Source organism: Triplophysa rosa, linkage group LG10, assembly GCF_024868665.1.
Source record: "Triplophysa rosa linkage group LG10, Trosa_1v2, whole genome shotgun sequence".
In the NCBI taxonomy this organism is placed as follows: domain Eukaryota; kingdom Metazoa; phylum Chordata; class Actinopteri; order Cypriniformes; family Nemacheilidae; genus Triplophysa; species Triplophysa rosa.
Window position 1 is genome coordinate 4,874,169 of NC_079899.1, and position 27,789 is coordinate 4,901,957.

Consider the following 27,789-nt stretch of genomic DNA (forward strand, 5'->3'; position numbering starts at 1 on the left):
TTTGAGCTCAAAAATAAGTTATAAAATAAAAACAAAGTTATCGTTTAGATTTTGTCACCATTTCAGAATAAGCTCACACAGACCGAATGAAAAGCCGGTCTGCTGAGAAACACACAACCTTCTCTGCAGTGCAGCACGAGCACTGCAGCTACAGACAGATAAAGCCTTGTTTTAAAGCTTGGTAAGCGATCAAGTTTATTGAAGTGCTTTGTAATTTTGTGTTAATAATTTAGGTTAAAGTCATTTCAAAGCAGACAATGCTATTCTCTTATCTTAGTTTCGGTTTGGTCATTAGGACGTCATGCATTATTTAGCTAAATACGAATAGTATTTTTTAGTTTTCGAAAAACTGACAAACATAAATTACTCGCTTAACTCTTGTTTTCATATCCAATGTATTTACGATTTATTATAGATGCATGTTATCACTAGTACACACCCCTTATGGCATTGTTATTGACTTTTGTTCACACAGGGTGCTTTCTGCGACTGTTCCCGGCAATATGACTAGCTCCCTTTCCGGAAAAGATTCCTGGATCAATCATTGGATGTGTTTGTGTTCACACTGAAGGCACTCTAGCAATTTTACAGCTATTTTCTGGGATCAACGGTCTGTGTGAAAGGGGTTAATGACGCTGTGGCGCTATGTGTTCCGTGATGCGGAAAAAATGAATGGAATCGCGGAATCCAGGCATTAAAACAGAAACAGCAGTTTAACGTGGAATAAAAATGTTGCATTTCATAATCAGAAAATAGCGCTGAACAGAAAATAAAATTCAAATTGTACTTTGTATAAGATTAGTAATTATCCAGCTGCGGTAACCGGATTGTTCTGCCTGTCTCTGAGTGGCATGATTTAGTTTTTACTACATTCGTGAATCGTGACTCTCTGGAAATTTACACTGTCTGTGTCTCACTACATGGGATGCGAACACAGGAACTGCATCTTCGGAGCTGCTTTGAGTAGTTTCTTCACAAGCATTTCCCTGTTTTAGTTAGGCTAGTACTTTTTGTCCAGGATTTTCAGAACAGCATCATCAGGCAGACATGGCCTAGCCTGATATATGGAAGGTCTGGACAAGAAGCGAAGTGGGAGGGACAGAAGGGGGTGGGTTCAGGAATCGAACCCGGGTAGCCCGATGCGCAACCGGGTCACGTGTCGAAGCACTGCCCACAAGGCTGTCGCTCCGACGAAAATACCTTATATTAATGCCATTTTATAGGGGTGTCCTCGACTAAGGATTTACATAGTCTAATCAGAAATGTCACGTCTTGCCTCTGGTCGACTCATAGTCGAATCGCACCTGTGCGACACCGTGTGGTTAACAAGGGTACAGCGCAAAGTGCAGCGCAACATTGATGCACCAAAAAATAATCAAACATACATTTACAAAATTTGTTTACTACATAATATACCTTTATAATAAATAAAAATAAAAAAAGGAAATAAGCGAGATTTAAGTCACAATGTGCAAAATAAATGTGTTTAGGCAAAATGTCTGAAATGCCAAAACAAGCCCCAAATAGTAAAATTAATTTTCCTTAAACATCACGTAATAATGCTGTGCCATACACTTACTAGACCAGATCTCGCCTCAAAACTATTTTTAAAACTCGATAACAATTCATTATTTTTGCAATAAATGCAATAAAGCATCTTACCATTTAAACAGTCAAAAAATCCCTTTTCATCTTTTTTTTCCCTGCGCGCACTCATTCTCTGTCCTCCTGACACGCACGCTTGCTTTCAGCGCAGATAATGACAAGTTCCGAAAGTCTGCGCCGTCACCGTGCTTACCAAATGCGGTGATTTTGGATATATTTTGGTAATAGTTATTATTTTTTGTATCATGCAGCGCAAAGTTCAGTATAAGTAACGAACTACATTAATTTACGTGCTGCTTCTCTTTACCGGTCACACAGCACAGAAGACACGGAGAGACTCGATCCTGCGCTGGGTCATAGCCAGACCTCGCGCTCATATGCGCCGGGGGTTTCGGTACCCAACCCTAAAAATTTCCCATTTCTTTACATCATAAATCATATTTTTGGCGGCGCAGTGCGTGGCCGTCTGCTACACCACTGCCCATGTTACCAAAATGGTTTTGGTCCGCTGCTATGATTTGTCAAAGGAGCTGCCATTACAGTCCTGGCAAAACTCCCTTATAAAAGCATACCTGTACAAGTGAATAGGGAGGAAAAACGCAATAATGTCCCCCTGTTATGAAAATCAAGCTTTTAATGTTGTCTATATGTCTGTATGATGTTTTTAATATTTTTTATATGCTTCCTGTGACATTGACACAATATAGATTTCAAAACCAGAAGACAAAAATATCAAAAGCTAAAAATTAAATAGTTTTGTACTGCTGTTAAAGTTAACAGATGTTAATATTATATATATATATATTGTAAAAAGAGAAATAGCTTTTTCAAAGTCTGGATGCCTCTCTGTTGTATCCGTGATGTCACTGTACTAAAACCTGTAAGTAAAAGTACTGCCAAAGCCATATGATGGAAAACCTGCAACCTTAACGGTCCAGTGTGTAATTTTTTGGAGGACCTATTGAGAGAAATGCAATATAATATACATATCTATGTCTTCAGAGGTGTATAAAGAGCTTACACAATAAAGCATTATGTTTTTATTACCTTAGAATGAGCTATTTCTATCTGTACACCGCGGGTCCCATAGCATTTAATTCGCTATGTTCTGTCAGCCGTGGTAGTGTTTCGTATGGAAGGGGGAGGGGTGGAGTGATCGGTTGGTTGCAATTCGTAACCCTGCCGCTAGATTTCACTGACTGGACCTTTTAAGCTAAAAAATCGTAACGGCCAGTGCTATCGCCACAGCTTCAGCGGATTGGGCGGAACGCATGCAAGGAGACTAGACGCTGTTATATGATTGTCATGAGGTGCCTCTCGTGATCCATGTTAGCATTTATGTTCCAATTGTAAGTATTACAGACCCATACATTTCCCTATAATAAGACAATCTTTGGTACTAACAAACGAAAACAAACTCGGCATGGAGAGAGAAAATGCGTTCAGTAGCTGGAAATACAAACATTATTTTGAGTTTATTTCTGTCAAAGGCAAGAACATTGTTGGGTGTTGTCAGCAGGGACGGATTATGACTTTGATGTGCCCTGGGCAAGGATGTTTCAAAGGCCCCCTAGCATCACATATTTTACGAGAACAGTGTTGCACCTATGCCCAAATATACAGGACTTAGGAGTGGTTCGCACAGAACGCATCTTTGCATCTAAAATGCATGACACAGCGCTCAGGAATGGGGGGTCTAGTGGCACTCTTTTGATAACAGAAATTGCCATATGCCAACTTGCTGTTGTAAACAAAAGCTTACGACACTTGTGCTGCCTTCGGGGTCTTCTGATTTTGAAATAAAGTAATCAGACCAATAACTTGATTACTTTTAAACCAGTAATGAGTAATTTAATTACATTTCCAGAGTAACTTGCCCAACACTGCTTTTAGTATACTAAAATTATCGAATGAAATTGTACTTTAACATATTTTAACGGTTTACAATCTGTGTGGAGTACAAAATGTTATGTTAAGTTACTTAAAATCTCAACAGGTAACCTAACCCAGTCTGGTGATATGCAAGCTAAGCAAAATGCATAAATGTAACCACATGTTACAATAAATCACATTTTGAGAAGTTTTATTTAAATTATTGAACAAAAAAACCCACAAACTATTATTTAATTTACATGTCTAAAAACGATTTTTACTGGGCTTGAATTTTCTGTCGGCATTTTAGACAACTTCAAAGATAAAAGGTGGTCTTTTATGGATCTGGTAAAATGGTTACAGCAGTAAAACATTTATTTTATATTGCAAAATAAAATAATACTGCCGTACATTATAGTGTGTTTTACTGTTCTTTCATACTGTTTCATACCAATTTTGAATGTCATTTTACGTTTAAATAATAATGCAGATTTTTATATCCTAACCTTATTTATTGAGAAAACATAGGTAAAAAAACAAACAAACAAATAACTAGACAATATTATTTATTTATTACTTTTTATGGTGGGGCCAGTGAAAATTTTGGCAGGGCCAGTAAAAATGAACGCTGTGAACGTAGCCATAGTTAGGTTCATTACATTATGCCCTATAGTTTAAAGGATTTTTCCCCATTAGATTTAAAAACCTGTAGTATCTAGGAATTTTTCTATAGTTTGAGTTAATACTATAGTATACTGAAGTATTTTTTCATGTGGGCAAATATATTTCTGTTTTGTATAGCAAAAAACGGAAAACACAGAATTCAGAAAAACTGAAAAATACGAAATTTGGAAAAACTGTATTTAGAAAAAAAGAAATGGATTTTATAGCGCCCTACTAAATGCTGAAGTGTTACTCTAAACAATAGTTCTCTGTGCTTGCCTGTTTGTCATACTCTGATGCAGTGCTAATCAAAAGGCCTTATGTCATCACCCACATACAGTACAGGGTCTTCTGAAGCACAATGCTGTTAGATAGTAATTACATTCATTCATCCTAAATAATGCAATTATTTTATCTTCCACCAACAGAAGTGGTGCAAAAGTGGTTCAGGACTGTATCCCCCTCACCCCTCAAAACAGGCTATGCTTTGGCGATCCAGAACATTGCAGCGGCCTCCTGTCCCCTGAGCTGATGTGTGTACAGAGGCAGACTTTGAGCCAGCTGCTACTGCAGTGTCCTTCCCACACACAGAGGATAGAAAAACTGAGCTTAAGGCTCATGACAGAGATTGGTCTGAAAATAATGAAGCATACCTCGAGCAGATGTTTGTCAAGATAATAGAAGAGTAATGGCTGCTAGCACCTCTGTAGTATAGCATGGTTTATAGTCCAAAAATGCTGCATTGCATTAGTGGCACAAAAGGTTGTGGGTTTGATTCTTAGAGAATAAACATACAGTACTGATCAAATGTACAGCTTGAATAATTGTAAGCAGTGTTCAAATTGTGTCAAGGCTCTTTGGAGGGTCCCCTAACCAGCCCTAAAAAAACCGACATCAGTACTGCGTCACATCTGTTTTGACAATGTGAGATAACATCGGTCATAAAGAAAGACTTGCATATCAAAGTTATAGTAACTGTTGAGGTTTTAAGATAAACGCTTTCAATATGAGAGGATCTGCACGCTGCCAGTTTCACTCAGGCTCAGTGCAACATCTCTGTCTGTACATGTCTTCATTGAACACTGTTTGTAAAATTTCATTTTAAGTTGCATCTTAATAATTTGGACCAAAAACATTCTTCTTCTTTTCTTCTATACAAAAATACACATCCAACATGTCTCTACTACACATCCAATATACACTGTATATCTAATACACATCCAATGTATATCTCAACCTCCAGAATTATTAAAAGCCTGAGTTAATAGATAAGTTTTTAACAAGGATTTAAAACTAGAAATAGACGGAGCTGATGTAATGTTCCCCTGTAGCAGGTTCCAGTTTTAGAGCCGTTTTAATCGAGATCTGGGAAGTGTTAGTTGTAACTGATCAGAAGACCTCAAAGACCTAGCCGATCTATGACGTTTCATACATCAAGATACGTTGGTGCCCAACCGTTTAAGGATTTAAAAACAAACAGCAAAAGTTTGTATTCTATACAGAAACGAACTGGCAACCATTGAAGAGAGGACCGAATCGGTGTGATGTGCTCATGCTTGCGTTAGCAGCCTAGCCGCTGCATTCTGCACAGCCGGTAAACGCGCCAAGGCTGTCTGGCTAACTCCCGGACAGTATCTCACAGAAGTGAGTACACCCCTCACATCTGACAACACTGAAGATATGACACTTTGCTACAATGTAAAGTAGTAAGTGTACAGATTGTATAACAGTGTAAATTTGCTGTCCCTTCAAAATAACTCAACACACAGCCATTAATGTCTAAACCGCTGGCAACAAAAGTGAGTACAATCAATAAATGATTGTGATTACACTTATCTGTCTGCCATGCCTTATTTTTAAGAAATAGTTATGGTTAGGTTTAGAGGTAGGAGTAGGATTTGTGACTATAAAATATCTTTTTAATGCTATATTGTTACTGAAATTGTCATTTTCTTGCATATTTCAGTCTATTACATTTTATATCTTTTTATGTTCGCTATAAAATGGGTAGGTTAACAAGTCTAAAAATATAAATCGCTTGTCGATACAATTATAAAATATGTGAAAATACCTACGTATAAACAATGAGACCGGGCTGCACGTTTCTCCAGTGCCGAAAGCAGAACCAATAAGGGCGAAGCTTTTTTTGATGCCCCAGTCTTTCATAATTTAGCCCGGGGCTCGTTTAATACCGGGTTTCTGTACCCATCCCTAGTTTTGAATGATGAATTCTTATGATTTTTTTTTAAAATATTTAATACATTTTAGTTGACTAAATCTACATTAGAAGTCTATTAAAATCTAAGTGGTTTATCTAATTTACTGTAATTATATGTCCCATACTAAGATTTCAATTGTTTGGCATAATTTACTTAACTTATAATTAAATTAAATCAGGTCATTTGTTTTTTTCTGAAAAGTTCAGTAACTACTGGATATGCATTGTTCCAACACAGAGAATATTAGACCATGAACACATGTAACCGTTCATTCAATCACATTTCGACTCAATTGACTTGTTTAGTGAGGGGCGTATTCATTCAGTACATTAAACCAATGAAACGCTCTGACACTGCTCACAACGCTATTGGCTCGTGTCTCTTTAAAGAAAAGTGCTGCACTGTTTTTTCTTGAGTAGTGAGACTCAATAAATGAGAAATATCTTTTAAAAAGACGTATGACACTGTACTACATTTCTTCAATCATGTCAACATTTTACATACTTGGTTTAATCTTTAGCATATCATTCGATCTTTAAAGGTACAATCTATCTCACTATGTCACTTCTCTAATAGGTACAGGACAACTGGTTTCGTTTGACTTATGTTGCATTTCGTCTTATGCAGCAGCTTGCGTTAGTGGATAAGTTAATGTTGTCATATAAAAACATTTGTGCTTGCATGATATGAGTGTCTGGACAACTCGCCTGCAGTTGCGCTTCAAGTTTGCTGTGTTTAAGATGCTTTGTAAACCGCGTGGAAACAAACTCAAATGTTGAATACATTTGAGTTTGCGCGTCTCTTTCCCCCAGAGACTTCTCTGTAACATGTATATGCTTATCAAATGCGTGCAATCTGATGTCCGCCAGGTGGGACAAGAATATTTCCGTCTTGTTTTTATTAGTTGACAAAAATGTCAGTATATTTTTAGTACAGTTTTCGTTATCATTCATCAATTTTTACTCATTTTCGTCAGTGAAAACGTCATTAACAAATCATTTTCGGCATTGTTTTGTTACGAACTACGTTAAAAACTTTCACCACAGGGGGACTTTAAGGATCATTGGACTCGTTTCTGCCTTCCTGTTACACCATGTGACCATCACAGAAAATGAAAATCCTTTTGTGATTTATGAAGTCAACGTGTATAATGTGTGCTCCTTTTTAAAGATCGCGTATCACAGGCAGTTTCTGCCAATCTCATATTAATCTTGAGAGCCTATACAGTAGTACTGCATAAGTCGTATCTTCGAAGAGTATTTAGTTTGATCAAATTTATGAAAGAGAGATACAGCTGTACGATTATTTTCGGAAAACACGAGCTGCTAGAGGTGGGACTAGTGGGGAGAGTGGGATGGAACTACAGCACGATCAAGCAACACATCATCACATTAATCCCTTCTTGTTTTGTACATTATGCACGTACACGCCGATTGCCAACAAAACAAAGACGTATGACTTAGTTTGACTTACCGCGTGCAGTTCATGTCTGGCATCTTTTAGCACTGGGACTGCGCCATCTATCAGTTTCAAATGATCTCCAAATTCAGCGTTTTATCCACCGTTTATATAACATCCATCACTGAAATGCTGTGAACAAACAGACACACCTAAACTTCACTGTCGCAAGAGTAACGAGCTGCAGCGCAACCCATCTTGACGCAGCGCAGATAATCTTGATGGTAAGCGGGTCTCGCTCGTCGGTTGGCTCGTGTGCGGGCTCTTTCTTTCGCTTTGCCGGGCTTTTCCGGGAGAATGGCCAATAAAAGGAATAGGATCCCTGTGACGACACAGGGATCCAGAATTTTATAAAACTTTCCGAAACAAGTCGGAGTGCTGGGGGAGTGTATCAAGTACAGAAATACTACGTCATACGTCCAACTCGTTTTTTAACAAGTTGGCCATGTTAAGTATGAGAAGCCAGCACGTTTAACAGTGTAAGGCAGAATGCATGTCATAGCGTGATACTCGATCTTTAATAAATGAGGTCAAATAATGTATCAGGAGTAAAGGAAATGTATAGCCGTGAGCCAGAAAGCCTGTTTTAATATAACATGGTTCCAAGGTGAAATTAAAATGGAATGCTTTGGATTCCATATAGCAAAAATGAATGATATGGGGAACAAGTCCCTAAATGTATTTAAAGGGATACTCCACCCAAAAAAGAAAATTTTGTCATGAATTACTCCCCCCTTATTTGTTCCAAACCTGTATAAATGTCTTTGTTTTACTGAACACAAAGAAAGATATTTGGAAAAATGTAAGAAACTAACGTTTCTGGGACATCATTGACTACCATAGTAGGACAAAGGTGCCCTTGGAACTGTTTGCTTTCCTGAGTTCTTCAAAATATCTAATTTTGTGTTCAACAGAACAAAATATTATACAATATTTTTTCCTACTATGGTAGTCAATGATGTCCCAGAAATGTAATTGCTAACATTTATATATAAATATTTGCCAACAAATATATTACTTTGTGTTCATCAGAACAAAGAAATGTATACAGGTTTGGAACAACTTGGGGGTGCTTAAATGACAGAATGTTCATTTTTGGGTGAACTATCCCTTTAAGTGTACAATATCAAAATCCTCTGAAATTTGCAGATCAACTGGTCAACTGCAGACAGAACCTTCTAATAAAAAAAATCACTTTCTGCTCAGAATTATAAGGTCTTGGAAAACATGAATTGATGCAATAAATTCCGCGCAACACAAACAGTTTACTTATCGTTTGTTTAAAACATAAAATAAGCATATTATGTGTAAAAAAAAAGTTAAATTGAATGCTTTCTATGACGTTTATTGAACATTTTTAAAAATATTTTTTTGCCTTTAAGTTAAGCATAAAAGCAGTTTTACATATTTTAGGTAGGACTTTATTTCACAGACAGTGAGACCGGTAAACTAGCTTTCTCTCGTGAGATAAGTATTACTGAAATAAAATGCAAACATTTATTGTTGTAATTAACACCCCATCAAATCAATTGTTGACTTTTTGATCTTTGAGGCTTAATATTACTTAATCGAATCGAATCAAAGAAAGCTGATTCTAATTGGTCCTCTTGTTTGCATTCCATTTCCAAGGGCTGATTATCTCACAAATAGAACCTTATAGAACCAAGTTAGAGTTTGACTCTATAGAACCTTTTAGCTTTCTAAAATGAAGTCCCAAAATGTAAATAACGTAAAGAAAAAAACATCACACAATGTAAATAAGTTGCAACAGAATAGGAATATGTAAATAACTCAATTTTGACAAAAAATGTCAGATGGAACCTTATAAACCTAAGGGGACGAACCAGCTGAGGACTAAAAAGCCATGGTTCTGTCATTATTGGAGCTCAGTCCAGAATTATCCGATACGATTAGAAACTATACTCCCATGGCCGCAGCAGGTGCAGAGATATCACGCAGCACATGTGGCAATAGACTAACTTCCGTCAACATATCTAACGTGACCAACTGCATGCACAAGGAGCGTGATATCACTGCACCTGCTGCGGCCATGTTACGGCAGCAAACTTCCTTGATTATTCCTTGATTGAATGGGAGTATAGTTCCTAACCATATCGGCCTAGAAAATAGCAACTTTTCATTTTCCGCCGGTCTTAGCACACGATATAAGTACAGAAGAGTCAAGTTGTAAATAGGAAAAATATTGAAGCTCTTTGGTCATTTTTGAACGCGATGCTACTGGTCTAATTGGATTCAATAATCTATGCTAAACTATGCTAAAAGTGCTATCGCCAGATCCGGAGATCGGCTGAATAGATTCCAAAACGGTAAAACTCAACTTATTAACTGTGGGGGAGTTGGAGAATAAGCCTATTTCCAAAAAAAGGGGAGTGTTCCTTTAAGATATTGTTTCGTGTAACATTAAAAGATAATCTAGGCACAATAAAGCACAATAAAACACATTGGGGTGGTTTCCCGGACAGGTATTATCTTAAACCAGGACAAGGCCTTGGTTAAATTAGGATATTTAAGTTGTTTTTAGAAACATACTTTACAGAAGATATTACTGGTGGGCATCTTGAGACAAAACAATCGCACTGATATATTTTAAGACAAGTCAGTGCACGTTGTTTTCGATTAAGACACCTATAACATTTAAGTTAGTCTGGGACTAGGTTTAACCCTGTCTGGGAAACCGCCCCATAGTGTCCTTTTGGATTTCTATCATTTATGGATTGAAAGGGTTATCTTCACATTAACAAAACTAACAAAACTAATCAAAACAGCAAGCAATAAAATAAGACTTAGCACTTATAATAACACTGTTTCTGACCATTTTTATTAATAAAAAATATAACTACTTACACAAGCACACTGAAGTAGCAGTACAGAAACATGAGAACAATATCCTCTGCAAAATAAAAAGTGCAGATGCATTCACCCCAAAATTTGCCAAAATATGCAAAAAAAAGGCCACTGAACAGAAACAAGGGCCGATCATTTTGGTCTGGTCATATGAAAATCATTTTACTTTATCGTGCTAATGAACAAGCTGGACCATAACAATATGTTAGTTTGTCTTTAAAATGACCAAAACATCTTTTTGACACATTATAGTACTATCTATCTACAGGTAATCATCCTTATTTTAGTGTATTTTTAAATGTGTTTCAGCTAACAAAAAATAAATAGATTTTAAACGAGGTTACACAATTAAAGGTGTAATGTTTGTCTTCTTATAAAGAAGATTTGCTGTGAACATGCTTGGGTGTTGAATAGTGCTTTCAGTGAACAAATAGGATGCATAAAATAAAAAGATCCACAACATAAAAAGATCCACATGGGTGTATTTGTAGAGCTTTGACGTGTATGAAATCCCAAAGCACAATTGTAAATAGTGTAGATTCTTTCTTGTCTGCCCAGAATGGTCAATGATTCTGAAATAATTGTGCTTTGGAATTTTAAGAGCGAAATCCTGAAACTTGGCACACCGATTTACTGTAAACCTCTTTTTTACCAGACCACCTCAGATGATGTAAACAATACTGGTTTAACGCTGGTCCAGAAGAACTTTCTGTTCCCCTATACAAACATTTGAACAAAATTCAACCAACAGAATATTTACAGCCGATATAAAATGTTAAACAAATATCTTTAAGATTTAATTCTAAATGTAAGATTTTAAATATAATCTTAAACCGGAAGTGCTTCTAGACCAGTGTTTACATTTCGCAAAGTGGTCTATAGAACCACCTTTTAATTCTTTTGTAATTGGCAGACGGAACAGAATATTTTACATACATTTGAAAAGTAGTTATAGTTTTGGCACATTCTGTAACATATGGTGCACGGTTACTTTTAGAAATGTTGGAGGAGAGTGGTTATTGCATTCAGTAATGGTGCATGGGCCGTCATTATTGTCCAGGAGCTAGTATGGTGTGCTGAGAAGGCCATATTCTGCCATAGACAAGCAGCACAATGCCCAACTGTGCCATCTCAGTATGCCCACTGCTGCCTGCAGGGGGCGAGCACAGCCATCTGCTCGCCTGTGGGAATCTGAGGGGAAGTATGTGCTGTGCTATCCATCACTGCCAAAGCTCTTTTTGCCAGAGCAGAATACTACAATTGCTCCTTACACAGCATAGAACAGCAAGACTACATCCAAACACAACACACACTTGACTTTTGACACAAGTTGGGTGCAGGGAAGGGCTTGTTGTAATGTTCTCACATGCTTATTGGGGGGGGGGGGGTTGTATGTTCATGCATTGGCAAATTTGCACATGACATGCAGTTGTTCTGGTTGTTAGAGGCAGCATCCAGCGTTCAGGGAGAGAGGGGTGCCACACACTATTACAGATATTTTGAGTAAGACAATGAGTAGTAACCGGCACCCTAAGGCATATTAATAGCTATAGACAGCATCTGTGGCATGCCTTCAAACAATAATTTAATCTGGCTTAGTTTATAAAGCATCACATTTTGGCACGCCGTCAATAACCACGGCCATGTTTGTGAAAATGTATTTAAAGGAATACATAAACAAGCTTTCTGCAGTAATGGACAACATACGTCAGATGCTGTATATGAAACTGAAAATATTCCTTCAGTATAACTTGGGCGCATGTAGATAGCATCTACTTTTGTCTGTGTCCAGTGTATCTGCTGACAGATTTGCTATTTAAATATGAGCATGAGGATTTTGGGCACTATTTGGCAATGGTCTGTGAGTATCTCCTGTGAGTGATGACATTACCAGATTGCAGTCTCACCAGGAATCATTCACTGCCATGAAAATGCTACTAAGGTAACACCTTATAATAAGGTTGTATTTAACATAAATTAATGCATTAACTAGCATTAATCCGCAATGAACAAAAGCAATGTCAAAGTCAGCATTAGCTAATAAAATTATGTCATGTACAATCATGTACAGTTGTATTGGCATTAATTAACTAATGCTAACAAATACAATTGTGACGTGTTATATTGACGTTATTTAGTATGTTTTTTATCCCAAATTGCTGAATGTAGATTATGTCCTAAAGATTAGATTCAGAGTCAGAGTACAATCCCCCAATCCAAGAGAGGATGACACACAAGGTTTTGTCTGTAAATACCAACCACCCCCCTGATGTTCCTGAAGTGATTCATGACGCACTCCAGCCCAATACACAGAGGATCCCCTTCCTTTTCTTGAAATCTATAGAGTTATAACCTAGACAATGTATGTGTTTGGATGTAGAATACCATTTCCATGGCAGTGAGAAGCAGCATACGTGAAATGCACACATGCAGCAATGTATATACGAGTGTCTGCATGATAAAGTCAGTGCACAGCGCACACTGAGCTAAAGGTAGCTTGTTATTGTTTGGGGCAAAAGTGTTGAACAGCACAATGTCACGACTTGATGGGGCAGTCTTCTCTCGGCCTCTATGGATTTCCCATTTATGCCTGACCCAGCAACCTCTATTCACTCTTTCCTCCCGCTCTATAAACAGTTTCAGCGGTTTATATACTACAGCTCTTTAGGCATAGGCTATATGGCTACGATTCAGTCTACATCAGGCATTCCACTGCATTATGCACAGGCTCCAGAAAGCATGCTTATGCAGAATATCAATCAACCTATCAGCTACCATAATAAGATTTCATTAACACAACCATTACATGAGTAAAAAAGCATATCTTCCAAATGCAGGGTCTTCCATACTGTTGCCTCTTAAAGACATATTGCCATCTAATATTCAACAAGAGGTTACCAAACGATTGTTAGCAGCTAAACAATTGCTTCTAAGTTCTTCACTTTGGGTGGGGGTGCTGGGGGCTGTTTCGGGATTTGAAGTAGCAAAAACATTCCTTTGTTGCAAATCCCTTCCCAGGGGAACACTTTAATAAGATTTACTAGGATGCTGGATATGTGCCTTTATTCATCATCTTCCTCTCTTTCTTTGTCAGTCTTGCACAGAGCATTAGCTGTTGCTACTGCAGTGTTCCTTCCATTTATCCCTCAGCATTCACAATCTGTCTCTTCCAAGACCTTATTTAGAGGAATAACTCCAGTTTTGTTTTGTGCTTGCTGATCTTAAAAAAAAAATCGGAGACAGAGGCTTCAAAGCCTTGGTCCCTCCTGCCTTTTCATCTCATTATTACATGAGCCAGGGGTTGAGTGGCAGTGCATTTCACGTGTCTGGCTCCCCCTATACATAGTCCTGAACGCTGTAGCCAGTCTTATTATCCAGGGGTGAGAGAGAGCAATACTGGTGTTGGAGCAGCTCCTGTTGCTGCTGTTGTTGCAGCAGATGCTGTTGTTGCTGCAAGAGGAGTTTATCTGGAGGGAGCAGTATTAAATCCTGGGGGCCGTGTCGCTTACCCGAGCAAGAGAGACAGAAAATGGATCCACCTACGAAAAGGAAACCAGACGAGACGAAGGCTACATAGACGGCACCTCCTGGCTCAAACTTGTTGCTTTCTGGCACATTTGCATCTAGAAAGTTGACAATAACCTCATTGGTGTACCAGGAGGCAGGAAATAAGCAGAGGAAGCCAGAGGTCAGAAAGCAGGCGCCGGCTGCCATGGCAGCATGGCGTTTAGCACGCCGTCCTCCACCCCAGCGGGTGCACTTCAAGCCCAAAGAAGCTAAACATAATCCTAATGCTGCCAGTACACATGAAAGCACCATAGTGGTGCGTGCTGTTTGCAAGTATGCAGGCAGTGCCAGCACAGAGTATTTTAGTGTGCAGCTAAACATGCCTGTGCTGTACCAGGTGCAGTCCATCCACAGCCCCTGCATCTGTGAGATGGCAGTGATGATGTTGGAGCCGACGTCTGCGCTAACCTTCCAGTTGGGCAACAACGTGGCCACCGTGGCACCTAAGATGCCCAGCAGCGAAAGCACAAAGGCGAAGATCTGCGTACCCGTGGACGCCATCCTGCCACGCTCCTTAACCTGGCCCACATTCACCCAGCCTTGCCTAGTCCACTCTTTTTCTGCTGCGACGGCAAAGACTGTTCAGCACCGGAGCCTGTTGGAAGAAAGTGAGAGAGAATTAACCGAGTGTTCTCCTCCCCCAGCACACTAGGAACAATGAAAACCTTGCACACAGAATGATGCCAAAACAGGTTCCTGGTTCTGGTATTTGAGCTGCTTTGCTTTTTTGGTACATGACTGGTGCCGGCATCTGGCTTGGAGCAATTAGTTATTTGCGGAGTTACCGTGTATGCACTCAACGCTGCGAACCGTCCTATTCGGCTCTCCATGCCATCAGGTAAACGACTAGGTAGCGTTGACGGCACACGAGCACACAACTACGGTTTATTTTTACTTGACGTAATGACAGAAATGACTACAATTTTGGTTCGTAGCAGAGATTGACGGCGTTCTATGTAATAAGGAGCGGAATGCAAAAATCCTGCGCTTACCTCGGCTGCTGCAGAGCGAGCTGTGACGCGTCAGGTCTCCGAGCACACACACATATACACGCGCGCACACACACTGATAAATACATAAACAGAGCGTACGCGACTGTACACGTAGCGCTTATTTTATCGATGTTGTCGGCAGCGGGGGCGTACAAGACGACATTAGTAATTGAGCAGCGAACGTTGTTGTCAAAAACTGCCCGAATGGCCGTCTACATCACGCAGCAGCTCTTTTAACTTAACGCGCATTCAAGTCTCTGTTGTTTCCTTTTTTTGTTCTCCATTTTCCTGTATAAGATTTTACACAGGGGATTTTAAACCCGACCATAGTCGCGTGTAATGGCGTTTTTCTTAAAAACTTTAAACAGAATTATTTTTTTGACAAGAAAAGTTCAATGTTCATATCAAAAACGTTGGTTTGTGTATAAGCTGCATTTAATGTGTTGATATTAAATGAATCACTGGTTTATAATCGTCTCTACACAGCAAACATATTCTTTCATTTATTATATTGGTCATCTGGTTGAAGGGAATCAAAAGTAACAAAATTGTAAATAAATGTGTAATTTGTCTAACATAGATTTGTGTGTTATGCCTAAACTTAGTGCTTTTAATTATAGATTTAGATAGCCTAATTATATTTTAAGTAATTAGCATTTAATTATAGATCTAATAAATTGTTATTCTCTAACTGTCATTGAAGCATGTGGGCTATAATGTGTGTTTACAATTCATTTTTATAAAGCATCTCAGCAAGAATGTTAATGTGTTAATGAATAAAGTTAATACCATTTATGCTTTGGCAAATACGTGTCACTTTCACCTGGAATTTAAGTGTTTCGTTATAATAGCAATGCACCTCTATCACCCTAATCATAAAAGGACCTACCACTGAGCAGGAACATTCACTCTCCAGGAGGATGAACTCACAGATGCTGCCCCTATAAACCCCCTGCACCCCCACCCCTGCCGTCCTCCATCCGTCCTTTTTACCGCTGCAGGGAGGGAGTGGCTATATGGCCTTGGTATAGAAATGACAAAGAGGGTAAAGAAGGACAAAATAGGAGCTGGGCTTTTGTCCTCATATCTGTCTATCCACTATCATAGTCTTATTTTCTGTAAGCGAATTCTGTAGGAATTTACCAGATTACGAAATGCATTAAATTGTCGTAGATCGGGTGTTCATGCTTTCTCCTTCCTCTATGCAATTAATGTGTACGGTATATGCACCGAACCAATTGACAAGAGTTTTTAGCGAACCAGTTCACAAGTTTTTAATAGTTGCCACACCTAGGGATTGCAAACGTGTGAAGATTCGGAAAGCAATCATATGCATGGTTCCACGATTTTACCACCTCTAGCTGCTGTATCATGTGCTGTAGCTTGAGTTGCATTGAAATTCTCCCTCCATAGTATGTTTTTTTTCTTGTTTATCCATTTGTTATTCACAGCTGTTGATGGAGTCATTACCATGTCATTATTGTAGCTGCTACAAAAATGGCTGTGTACATTTACCATTATAAATGAAAAAGTGCATGTATCTACACTACCTTGATTTATTGCCTCTGTGCTTTTACTTGTGAATTTGTTTAATAAAATGGGACTCTTTTTACTGGCCTTTGATTCTTAAATGTGTTTAAATGTTACTAAGGACACATGCCTTTTCTCTGTCTTGACTCCATCTTCATCTAGACAACTAAGAAGCCTGTAGTCTCATCGGTTTATGAGAGAGGATCACTGTAACGCATTTCGTATCTGAGAAGCACATCAGTGGTTCCTTTGGTTGTCATTGATGCCTTGGGCTGTTCATAGAGCGTGGGATAAGCCATTCCTGCAGTTTAAACGAGCATCTTACTGTCGAAAGCCCTGTCGGCCAGCTTTGGTTCATTTCTCTGCGTTCTCAGATTCTCATCTATGCTGAGGTAACAGTGGTTGTCTTTTGAAAGTGCTGTCATGATTAATGTACCCATACCCCTTGCAGGACTATTTTCTCCTTTTGCTCACTGTATGCAATTCTCAGCTCTATACCGCATTGCTCACTGGCAGTTACATAAAGGAAATAATGGTTACTCAGATAGCCTCAAGGAAATGCCACCTCAATTTGACCATTTCCATTAGAAATGACAAATGAAACATTACACCCTTTGTATTTAAGAAGATCTTATAAACTGTGTAAATATGTGTGGCTTGAAAAAAAATTGTATAAAAAATGAGTTGTATAAGCACTAAGCAGTCATGAGATTGTGAATATAACCTTTCCTTTTTAAAAGTGAGGTGTGTCAGAAAGTAATGGTCGAAGTGGATTATAAAGGTTACATGCCATGATTTTGAAATGCAAATGCTTCAATGTGAGATTCTACTCAATATTTATTTCAAATTGATTGATTTATTTATTTCAATTGAATCCAAGTTTAGATGGATTTGCCCTGAAAGCCCAATAATCCTGCATGAGTGCAGCACAACTGCTTGGTTTATACAGTATACAATACAAAGTACAAATCACCTCCAGCAAATTTTTTCTATATATACATACATATACAGTATATATATATATCCATTATGGATCTATAAAAGAGCTATACAGTACATAACTTGGAAGAGGAGGTGGAAACAGGAATTAAGTATTTTACACAATGCATAGTTCAGACACATAGTAAGCTGCAGGTAAATGAGAATCGGATTATTTATGTGCAACACAGTTATGTGAAAGAACCAGTTTAAGCCTTGACGGTAGACATTTGCTTGTCTGCATTTGTCTTTGCTCATTATTACCATATATGACTTAAAATGAGTACATGTTTGCCCATTTTCACAGACACGGCTTAGCCTAAACCAGGACTATGCCTTAGTTGAATTAAGATTTTTATGTCGCTTTTATAAAAATGCCTTCGAAGAAGACATTGCTGGTGTGCATCTTGAGACAAAACAAGGGCACTGATATATTTTAAGATATTTCTGGGCAAGTTATATCCAGTTAAAACAGGTCACACATTCATATTAGTCTGGGACTAGCCTTAAGCCTTGTCTGTGAAACCGGGCCTTTAAATGTCCTTCGGCAATATGCAATACAGAGCTCAAGAGGTGTACAGCTCTGCTGTCCATGGTACCAACACAACCGTGTCATTTCGTCTTAGTGTTGTTGGGGAAGCCAGGGGAAAAATGAGCTGAAGCCTGGTGTCATCGAACCCTTTTACTGCCAGCATTAATACTAACTCCACAATAATCAAAAAGCCATCATCCTGGTAAACCACTAAAGAGGACTATCTTAATCACTAGAATGTAAAATGAGACTTACTATTCACATTTGAAGATGGTTGTTTTGATGGTCCTTTAAACAGGTGTTTCTGTGGCAACCAGAATTGGCTTGTCATCATGCAGACTCACTTCCTGCTCTGCCAATGAACGCCTCTCTTTGCTCATATATCCCTTTAGTTTTCTTTCTGCTGCTCTCCCTCTCTCGAGTGGGAGTAGCTCTTGAATATGGTCTCCAGGTTTTACTGTAACGCTCTGTCATCTGTGTGTGTGTTTGTATCTCATTACCCGCGGTGTGCGTAGGTGGATGTGGGGGTGGTGCACTTCACTCCGCTGGCTCAGCCCCAGATTCAGCAGCCATTCAAGCTGGTCGAGAGGATTGTCAGGAACGCCTTCCAGTTTCGGAGGAAGCACTGCCGCAGAGGGCTCGAGTAAGCACTTTGCAGCATTTTCATCAAGTATTTCTTAAAACTCTTCTCTACAATTACTCCCACTCTATGTTGCTTTTGTATAGTTAGTGATGCTTTGAAAAAGCATAACTATTGTTATTGGAACATACAAACTTCTTATAATTATTCTTGTTCCGCCAAAAGTTTGGCACGCTACTTGTCCCGCAGCTTTTGACGTAGACCCATGAATGAATACATCACATCGACGGGCCTATTCGGGAATGGTGTGCTATGACTTTTATAAGCGATCGGGTGGGGGGGTGCGATGGGGGGCGAAAAACCACCCGAAAAATCCCATTGACTTAACATTACGCCCAACTTTGAGGGATCGTAGCTCCGAGCGAGGATATCGTAGAAACATGAAAATAATACACGATTTGAAGAGGCTATCAGGCTCTGTAAGAACATCACTCACAATGGGGTGTAAATTGTACTCCTGGGGTGTAAGAGCCTCCCAAAATTTCCCAATCACAGGAAGCATGCCCATATAAGGCGTAAACCGTCCCGTGTTAAATATCTTAGCAGTACAACCACTTAGAGACAAGGGGGTGGGCTCATTTTACTCAGGCTACCAATCAGTGTGACATGATCATTATGAAGTTATTAAGCCACGCCCATAGCAACCATTTACAGCAACCTAGCAACCGATCCCATAGACTCCCATTATAAAAGGTTCAGGTGGATATCTTTGCAACACAGTGTCATAGAGACAAGGGAGTGGGCTCATTTTACTCAGGCAACCAATCAGTGTCCCAGGATCATCATAAAGCTTCGAAGCCACACCCATAGCAACAAAACATGTCAGCCTATCAACCGTTTAGCAATACCTATATCTCTGCATCGGAACATCGTAGAGAGACGGGGATTGGTTCTTTACACTCATAGCTTAGAGCATCATCAATTGGCAGATGCTAAGCCACGCCTATGGCAACCAAACAGGTTAGCCTAGCAACCATTTAGCAAAACCTATATCTCTGCATAGGAACTTCGTAGCGACACGGGGGGTGGTTCGATTCACTCATAGGTTAGAGTATTATCAATTGCAGATGCCAAGCCACGCCCATAGCAACCAAAAAGGTTAGCCTAGCAACCATTTAGCAACGCCTATATCTCTGCATCAGAACATCATAGAGACATGGGGATTGGTTAGATTCATTCGTGGCTTAATGTGTTATCACTCTAGTGCCCAGTTCCGCGGTTTGCCACAAAGCATCACTTACATTTTCTTCAGAAAATGTACCTATCTAGTTGGCATTATTGTGCCATCCTGATATGAAAATTAGTCTGGGTAGATTATGTATTTAATCTGAAGTTGATCAATTGAGGAAATTGATTGTTGTGTTGTACTTTGTGCAAGACTTGTGTCCTTCACAGCCTTGTTTTCTGTCGTCTCATTAAGTATAGCATCTACTTTGACTAGGTCCAAACAAAACTAGTTTTTAATAGAAAGCAATTATGACTCATCGCAATAGGGAAAATAAGGCACACTTGTAACTTAAAGTGAAAGCTCACCCAAAAATTTAAAATTCTGTCCTCATTTACTCACAGGTTTGAAATGACAAGAGGGTATCACATTCTTCCGCAGAACACAAAGAAGATATTTTGAAGAATGTTAACTGGCCCCCATTCACTTGCATTGGTTTTATGTCCATACAATAGAAGTGAATGTGGGCCAGTGCTGTTTGGTTACCAACTTTATTCGAAATATATTATTTTGTGTTCTGCCAAAAGAAGAAAGTCATAAAGGTTTGAAATGACAAGAGGGCGAGTAAATGATGACATCTGAATTATCATTTTTGGGTGAACTATCACTTTAAGCAATTGCATGTTGCCACATTCCTGGTTTGGGAGGCACTAAGTGAATGTTTTAAATAACCGCACTTTCTTGTCACTTTTTTTTGTTAACCCTAATTTATAGTGTTGGCATGTGATCATGGTTCTTCTCTTTCCTTCAGAATGCTGTTTCCAGAGTCTCAGCGTCAGGAATTATCAGAGCAGTTGCTGCACAGTGCTGATGTGGATCCCACACTGCGGCCCACAGAGCTATCTATTTCTGAATTCAGGGCTTTAGTAGACGCCTACAGCAGGCTATGTCAGGAGCACGAAGGCCTCAATGACTATGAATTCAGAGAGGAACTGAGACTCAAGCATAAAACCAAGTGGGCAGCAGGCAACAGTAAAGAGGCTCACCTTCAAACCACAATGGAAGGACATCCTAATAATGGCTGCTAACGTAGGAGACAGTCGAATTTATTATAAGGAAAATGTTACCATTATGACTATGAATTTCTTACTCAATCTTTATCTTAAAAATTATGCTCCAGATTAGCCGATGGACATTCCGCATGCAATCTAAAGATGCTTCATCGGCTAAACTGTTTGCCCATTGTATTTGACACTCTGCCAGGGCATTGTGAATTAAAGGATTAAGACAAATCCTAAAACTTGTAAACGTGTATTTTTTGTGGCAGGTGATGTCAAATATTTGTTAAATCATTAGGTTACAGTAAACCATGAAAAAACTCTGTGCACCTCTAAACATAAAAATACCCACATCAATTGCTGACTTTATTTTAATGGTAAGCACATTAAGAATTGCATGTTTAATTAAATGCTGAATACAAAATGTTACAGTTGTACATTTTGCTGATCATAAGGAAAGTATGTGGTTTACATGCATTGTGAGAGCTTTGGTAAACCATTTAATGCAACACAAAACACATACAAATCTGAACCCACCTACTTAGTTAATATAAATATAACCTTTTCAATAAATAAGGTTTATAAAAAGCAAATCATTAAATCTACAGTAAATTAAAATGTAATGTAGTGTTCCTAATACAAAGCAAAAACTGAAACCTGACAGTTCCTGTAGTTGTTTCACTTTTATTTCCAGTTGTTTTACCAGTAATGCACAGCTCAACTAGGTAAGGGATGCGAAGAGGTTGTTGCAGCACCATTTTTTGCCTCTGTCGTGTTGTCATAGAAGATGTCCTCATTGACAACAGAAGTCAAGCTCTGCACGCTGAAATCTTTTTCCAGTAGTGAATTAAGGTCAACATTATTTGCCATCGACTCTGTCTGGCTGTCCAAGGAGTGGCTGTGTCGACGCATGTTCCCTAGTGACACCTGTTCTCGTCTAAAGTTATTTGTGCTGCCTCTGCCAGGCGTGCGATTCATTGCACAGAAATTAGCTTGTTTGATAAAAGCCTGCCTTTCTGGGGTGTCCACTTCACTCTCTGGCTGCACACAAGGAGCAGGTCTCTGAGATGACTTTTCTGTCAATTGAAGCTTTTGAAACTTGGTCTCGATAGCAGAGCCCAAGAGTTGAGAGTCTTGACATTCATTTTGCTCACGGTATTCATTGTCCTCATCACTGATGGATTCTTTAAGGCCAGTCTGATGAATTGGTAGATCTGATGGGTGATCCAGAGGAGTACTGGCATTGCTGGTGGTCAAACTGCTTAAACTTGTTGAATCTGAATCTGGAAGAGCATGCCTCAGCAGGTCATTAAAGGAGTGGCAAGTGTCATTTGAAGTCTTTTTGCAGAGCCAAGAGGCTCGAGAAGACCCTGTGACATGGACACAAATATAGTCACAGGTGTTAAGATATTCAAGCAACAGTTTTATTTTTCTATGTAAGGAGTCCACAGAAAGTGCCTGTAAAGTTTTATTATAGAATGGTTTACACACTGCGGACACAAATTTTAAACATAAATGTTTAGACATTCTTTGCCTCTGTATCGCTAGGGTTGGGAATCGATTCCAATAAGAATGTTTTCCGTTTAGGCGCAGTATCCATTTACTAAGTCTGGCATTATGCACCACTTCTTCCAGGTCTAAAAGCTCTATCAGTTGCCATAGGCAAACAAAATGCTAATATACAATTATGATGTGCTGTAAAATGACAAAAACCTCAATCCTAACCTTCATGTTCATAACAAAATTCTAGATGACCAGACAGCGAGTCATATTCTATAATTTATTAAAATATTCATGTCTGGGATTCCATAAGCCTGGAGACTGTAGGGTATGAAAGTTAAGCCTAAATATGTGATTTGAATAAATAGTCATCCTAAACAGAAACGAGTGGATGCTTGAACCAGGAAACTGACCTAGCTTAGCAGAGGGTGGCAGAGTCTTCCGGAGGGGACTAAGTCGCTTTTTGCAGGTTCTTTCAGCAGGTTGATCAGTTCTATTCATGTTTTGCCGCAAATTCTCCCTCAGGATGGAGCGAATCGCCTTGATGATGTTGAGTTTGCACTTTAGGGTGCTGCAAATGAGAGAAGGAAATTGTAAACTCTGTAAAGGATTCAAATTTGTATATTGAGTTAAAAAATAGGCAATCCTTACCTGCTACATAACTGGAAAACCGTTTCAGGCCTGCCCTCTTTTTCTGATTTGGTGTGGATCAACTCCCAGTCAGTCTCTATACAAAGTAAATAAAGGGGAAATATTTCTACATGTAGACTCTTTATTATTACCATTTTAATGAGACATCCCAGATGTGTCTATTACCTGCAGTATTGCCAAGTCTAATCTGCAGAGTTGACGGGGGAATGAGCCAGCGAATCTTAAATGGATCCTGATTTCCATGGGCTGATCTTGATGTTGGCTGTCACAAACAAAATTTAAAAGGATCTTGTCACAATTACAAAAATGAATTACTAATATACAGAAAAAAACACTATCTTAGTGACTTTGTGCTGTTTTGCTGTACTAAATGTGACCTTGGACAACAAAACCAGTCTTATGGGTCAATTTTTCGAAATTGAGATTTTTACATAATCTGAAAGCGGAATAAATAAGATTAATTTTAAAATAAGAGTTGTTAGAATAGGACAATATCTGGCTGAGATACAACCGTTTAAAACTCAGGAATCTGAGAGTGCAAAAAAATCTAAATATTGAGAAAATTGCCTTTGAAGTTGTTAATCAGGGGCACTGTGGCAGGCCATCCACTCACAAAAATAAAGTTTTTATATATTTAAGGTAGGAAATTTACAAAATATCTTCATGGAACATGATCTTTACTTAATATCCTAATGATTTTTGGCATAAAAGAAAAATCGATAATTTTGACCCACACAATGTATTTTTGTCTTTTACTAAAAATGTTCCTGTGCTACTTAAGACTGGTTTTGTGATCCAGGGTCACAAATATTGACAGACATGGACCTTAGGAAAAACTAAAATGATAGTATTAGAATGTGACCCCTTTACGGCTCTGCTCATTAGGCCCAAAGTGTAAACAAAACTTACCATTTTCGTTTTCATTTTGTTATTCTCTCTGTACAGCAGAATCACAGCTCTCTTGAAAACTAATAACACAAAGGTTTTCTGTGAGTCATACAGAGCCTCCTGGTTTATATCCAGTGTGATAAAACAAAAGATCTATCATTTTTTTAAATGTTCTGGAAGCACTACACGGAAAAGCAATCATTTCAGTCTGCTATTTAAAAATAAAGAAAAAAATGTACTACATGTAATCAAATTTACTTAGATAACATTACTTAGATATAAAAATACATTATTATGGGAAAAGAGCAAATCCTTGCCAAATACAGTCAGCTCAGGATCCTTTTTCATACGGCCCAGTGATGGGAACGGGTTGAGCCAGATGACAGAAGAATGCACGAGGAACTGTCCCATTGAAATCTCTCGGACCTGTAAGAAAAACAGAAGTTAGGTGTAAAAAAAAAAGCAAAGTACAGCATTCTTTCATGGTCAGTAGCGTGTGTGAAGCATTCAGGCCATATTTGCAGCTGTACCTCCTTCTCAGTGCTATTTTGTTCTGCTACCAGCTGATCAAAAACTGCACCATAGTCCTCGTAGATCTTCTGCATCTCATTTATGTGGCTAGCAACTTTTTCCATTTCCTTCAATGCCGCTATAATAAAAGCAAAACAAATAACTTCAAAATCCAGCCCTGTTCCATGAATTAAAGACTCAATAAGGTCTGCTGTTCCAAGTAGCCACCAGGGCTTTGTGTAAAGCACAGACTACTGTTCATTTTAGCTCTGAAATAGCATTTGTTCATGCACATAAAACTCGTCATGAAAGATTTTATATCAGTGACAACAAACACAACCGGCTCTTGTTTGTTTTGTAACTAAATATGATTTGCAAATTGTGAATATGCGCATTTGCAAACAAGATTTGTAAGGCCCTCTAATCTGTGCTTTTGTTTGATTGAAAAAGATTTTTCTAAATATTTTCATTTTTGTTTTGTGTAATAAAGTTTGGTATAAGGGCAAGGAAATAATTCCAATTTTAGAGTTAGCTAACCCTTTAATTCTCCTAGCAGTGTGTGTGCGATGTACCTGTGAGATGGTAGTGCTCCTCACTATCTATGTCTGTTAGAGATACCAGCTCGCGGAGAAGCAGTGGGTATTTCAGCACTCTCTGTACTGGTTTGATTAGGTAGGACTCTAGAGTAGTTGAGTGCTGCATAGTTGGATTTCTTGCATCAAGGAACTCCTTAAAGGATCGATCTGTTTTAGCTGGGGATGGAGGGCAGACGACATCATCAATACTAGGTGCCACTAACTGAGCTTCAAATAATTGTGCCATCTGTGCCAGCCAGGTAAGTAGCCTCGGGCAACAAACATCCACAAGGAGGCAGCATAGGCTGCTTGACACCTTGGTACAGCCACTAGTATAAATGCAACACCGCGCAGACAGTGAACAATACCAACATAACCTGATAGACGGTACCACAAAAAGGGTTTCAATGTGCCTGGGTTATTCACTGTAATGAAGTGTTTTGTGGCCAAGTATGGTATCCCTTACTCAGAATTTGTGCTCTGCATTCCATCCATCCAAGTGCACCCATACAGCAATGAGTACTGAACACCGTGAACACACACCCAGAGTAGTGGACAACCATTTTTGCTCGGGTGCCCGGGGAGCAGTTGGGGGGTTAAGTGCCTTGCTCAAGGGCACCTCAGATGAGGGTAATGAGAGTGGAAGAGAGCATTGTTCATAAACTCCCCCACCTACATTTTCCTGCCGGTATACTGTGACCTCTGGGTTACAAGTTCGACTCTCAAACATGAGTTAAGTTAAATAGCAGCACCACCACAACGCATAATGTTAAATGTATTACTTGGTTCTTATTCAAATCAAGAGGAGCTATTAGCGCAGTAATTGAGGCACTCCTCCCCCCAGATGGATTGACACTTCAGGGAGCAATTGGCAGGCAATTAACAAGTCAACACAAAAGTCGTTTTTGATTTGTGAACGGAAGCCTTACCACAACACAAGCAGTGTGTGAGAATATGTCATTACAAGCCCTACTGACAGACAAGATGCATCATGTTGTTGCGTCTGCTGCACAAGTGTAGCATGTCATGTCCAGCAGCATAATGTTCTTATTTTGCAATGGGAGCGAGAGGTTTCATTTGAGTGTGAGTAGGCCAGCCTTAAACTTATATTTTGTTGGGAATGATGAAAAAGAATGGTAATAATAATAAAAATAAAAGATAACAAGGATGTGAGTCGATGCTGTACCTCGTTCCAGAACCTTTTGCACTTTGATGTGGTTCGCACAAAAACCACTGTAAAGTTTGAAGTGCTCTGCATAATATAGAAATGATCCACCAAGGGAGAAGAGCAGCTTCTGGAAGAGAAACGAAGAGAAAGCCATGCTAAATCATGAAAAAGAAAAAAATGTGATATAAAAGAATATGGGTCTTCTGTCAGGCTAAATTGCTGAAATATGATGCAGGCCTTTTTTCAAGTTATGTTTATTTGCATAATAAAGATACAGCATTTTTACATCAGTCTACTGTATATTCCTCCCTGCATTCACATCTTCTTTTACTGAAACAACAGCAAAAAAATTGCCCACCAGTGCCATCTATCTTACAGGAATTAAATAACTGTTGACGATAAATATTTTCATCCTTGATGTGAAAGCTCAGTTCATTGGCCATTTGCTTTGTTTTTCGGAACAGGGTCAATGTGAATGAACCATTACTCTAGAAGAGCTTTGTGTACAGCTGTATAAATGAAGATAACTTGGTGCCCACCTTGAATTGCACAGGGGTCTCCAGTATGCTTAAGTTTGGAGAGGAACTAATCTGCTCTTCCAGGGTCAGCAGGAAAACTTTTTGGAAGCTCAGCATCTCTGGAAGACTGCCAAATAGGCTCTCCATCTGAAGGAAAGCAAACCCACAAACAAAGTCTGGTCAGTCAGAAAAGTAATAAAACTTCTTTTAGCAAGGCCACACAAATTGAGGTATCATTCATGTCTGTAACACAAACTGTACAGAACAAGTCGTGTGGCAATGTTTAAGCAAGATTTTTTTTAGTAACACCAATACCTATGGCAAGATTACATGAGCCGTTTTAAACCTGTTTCAGATATTCAAAAGCACTAAAGTTGTGCTCCCTCTGTTGGCCTCTTGCTAAATGTTTATTTTCACATTATCACCATACTACTAAAGCCCCAAAGGAGACAAAATTAACCAGGCTTTAATAAGGCCACAATTCAATTTGTACTGACTGATATCCCTCCATCTTAAGGCATGTCAGGGACACGTCCAGTTCATTGGGCAGCAGTTTCAAAATTGGTGAGTTAAGCTTGATAGTCTTTAGCATAACAGAGGCCTAAATGGGGACACACAGCATGAAAGCAAATAAGGCTAGGAATTATTACTACAATAAATGATTGGGTAATACCTTCCAACCCAATCCTACACTGACCTTTCATTCTTGTTCTAATATGAACTATGGCCTTACCTCATCTTGGGTGAGAAAGCTCTCCTTTTGCAAGGGATTTAGGTAAATTTCAATCAGGGAGTTAAGATCCTGGATGAATAAAGATGGTCGTTATAAATCATG

The 27,789-nt window shown here is 38.9% G+C and overlaps 3 protein-coding genes across 9 annotated transcripts in view; 1 reads left to right on the plus strand and 2 right to left on the minus strand.

Annotated features, from left to right (window-relative positions):
* Window positions 1–21,379, plus strand: part of tfb1m (transcription factor B1, mitochondrial) — a 48,933-nt gene extending 27,554 nt beyond the window's left edge. For both annotated transcript variants that reach the window (XM_057343233.1, XM_057343232.1), the window contains exons 7-8: window positions 18,797–18,924; window positions 20,898–21,379. In XM_057343233.1, the coding sequence (XP_057199216.1) occupies window positions 18,797–18,924; window positions 20,898–21,174 (405 nt within the window). In that variant the 3' untranslated portion in view covers window positions 21,175–21,379. The remainder of the gene's footprint in view (window positions 1–18,796; window positions 18,925–20,897) is intronic.
* LOC130559899 (claudin-20) lies at window positions 10,548–18,770 on the minus strand. Of its 3 annotated transcripts, none has more exons than XM_057343237.1 (2): window positions 15,035–15,216; window positions 10,548–14,844 (listed from the first exon to the last, which is right to left on the minus strand). In XM_057343237.1, exon 2 carries the CDS (start codon window positions 14,748–14,750, stop codon window positions 14,019–14,021), a length of 732 nt encoding a protein of 243 aa, XP_057199220.1. In that variant the 5' UTR covers window positions 14,751–14,844; window positions 15,035–15,216; the 3' UTR covers window positions 10,548–14,018. The 3 variants fall into 3 exon arrangements, with proteins under 3 accessions (XP_057199220.1, XP_057199218.1, XP_057199219.1); XM_057343235.1 differs by lacking the exon at window positions 15,035–15,216 and adding an exon at window positions 18,537–18,770 and having other exon boundaries at window positions 10,549–14,844; XM_057343236.1 differs by lacking the exon at window positions 15,035–15,216 and adding an exon at window positions 15,242–15,692 and having other exon boundaries at window positions 10,549–14,844.
* A 44-nt stretch (window positions 21,380–21,423) lies between the features above and the next one.
* tiam2a (TIAM Rac1 associated GEF 2a) overlaps window positions 21,424–27,789 on the minus strand; it is a 155,003-nt gene continuing 148,637 nt past the window's right edge. For 3 of the 4 annotated variants that reach the window (XM_057343225.1, XM_057343226.1, XM_057343224.1), the window contains 11 exons: window positions 27,688–27,756; window positions 26,976–27,101; window positions 26,455–26,563; window positions 25,266–25,445; window positions 24,714–24,832; window positions 24,501–24,609; window positions 24,205–24,263; window positions 23,461–23,557; window positions 23,296–23,371; window positions 23,058–23,215; window positions 21,424–22,514 (listed from right to left, as the gene is read on the minus strand). In XM_057343225.1, the coding sequence (XP_057199208.1) occupies window positions 21,862–22,514; window positions 23,058–23,215; window positions 23,296–23,371; window positions 23,461–23,557; window positions 24,205–24,263; window positions 24,501–24,609; window positions 24,714–24,832; window positions 25,266–25,445; window positions 26,455–26,563; window positions 26,976–27,101; window positions 27,688–27,756 (1,755 nt within the window). In that variant the 3' untranslated portion in view covers window positions 21,424–21,861. Of the gene's footprint in view, window positions 22,515–23,057; window positions 23,216–23,295; window positions 23,372–23,460; window positions 23,558–24,204; window positions 24,610–24,713; window positions 24,833–25,265; window positions 25,446–26,454; window positions 26,564–26,975; window positions 27,102–27,687; window positions 27,757–27,789 lie in introns of those variants that run through there. The other variant, XM_057343227.1, reaches the window with a different exon arrangement.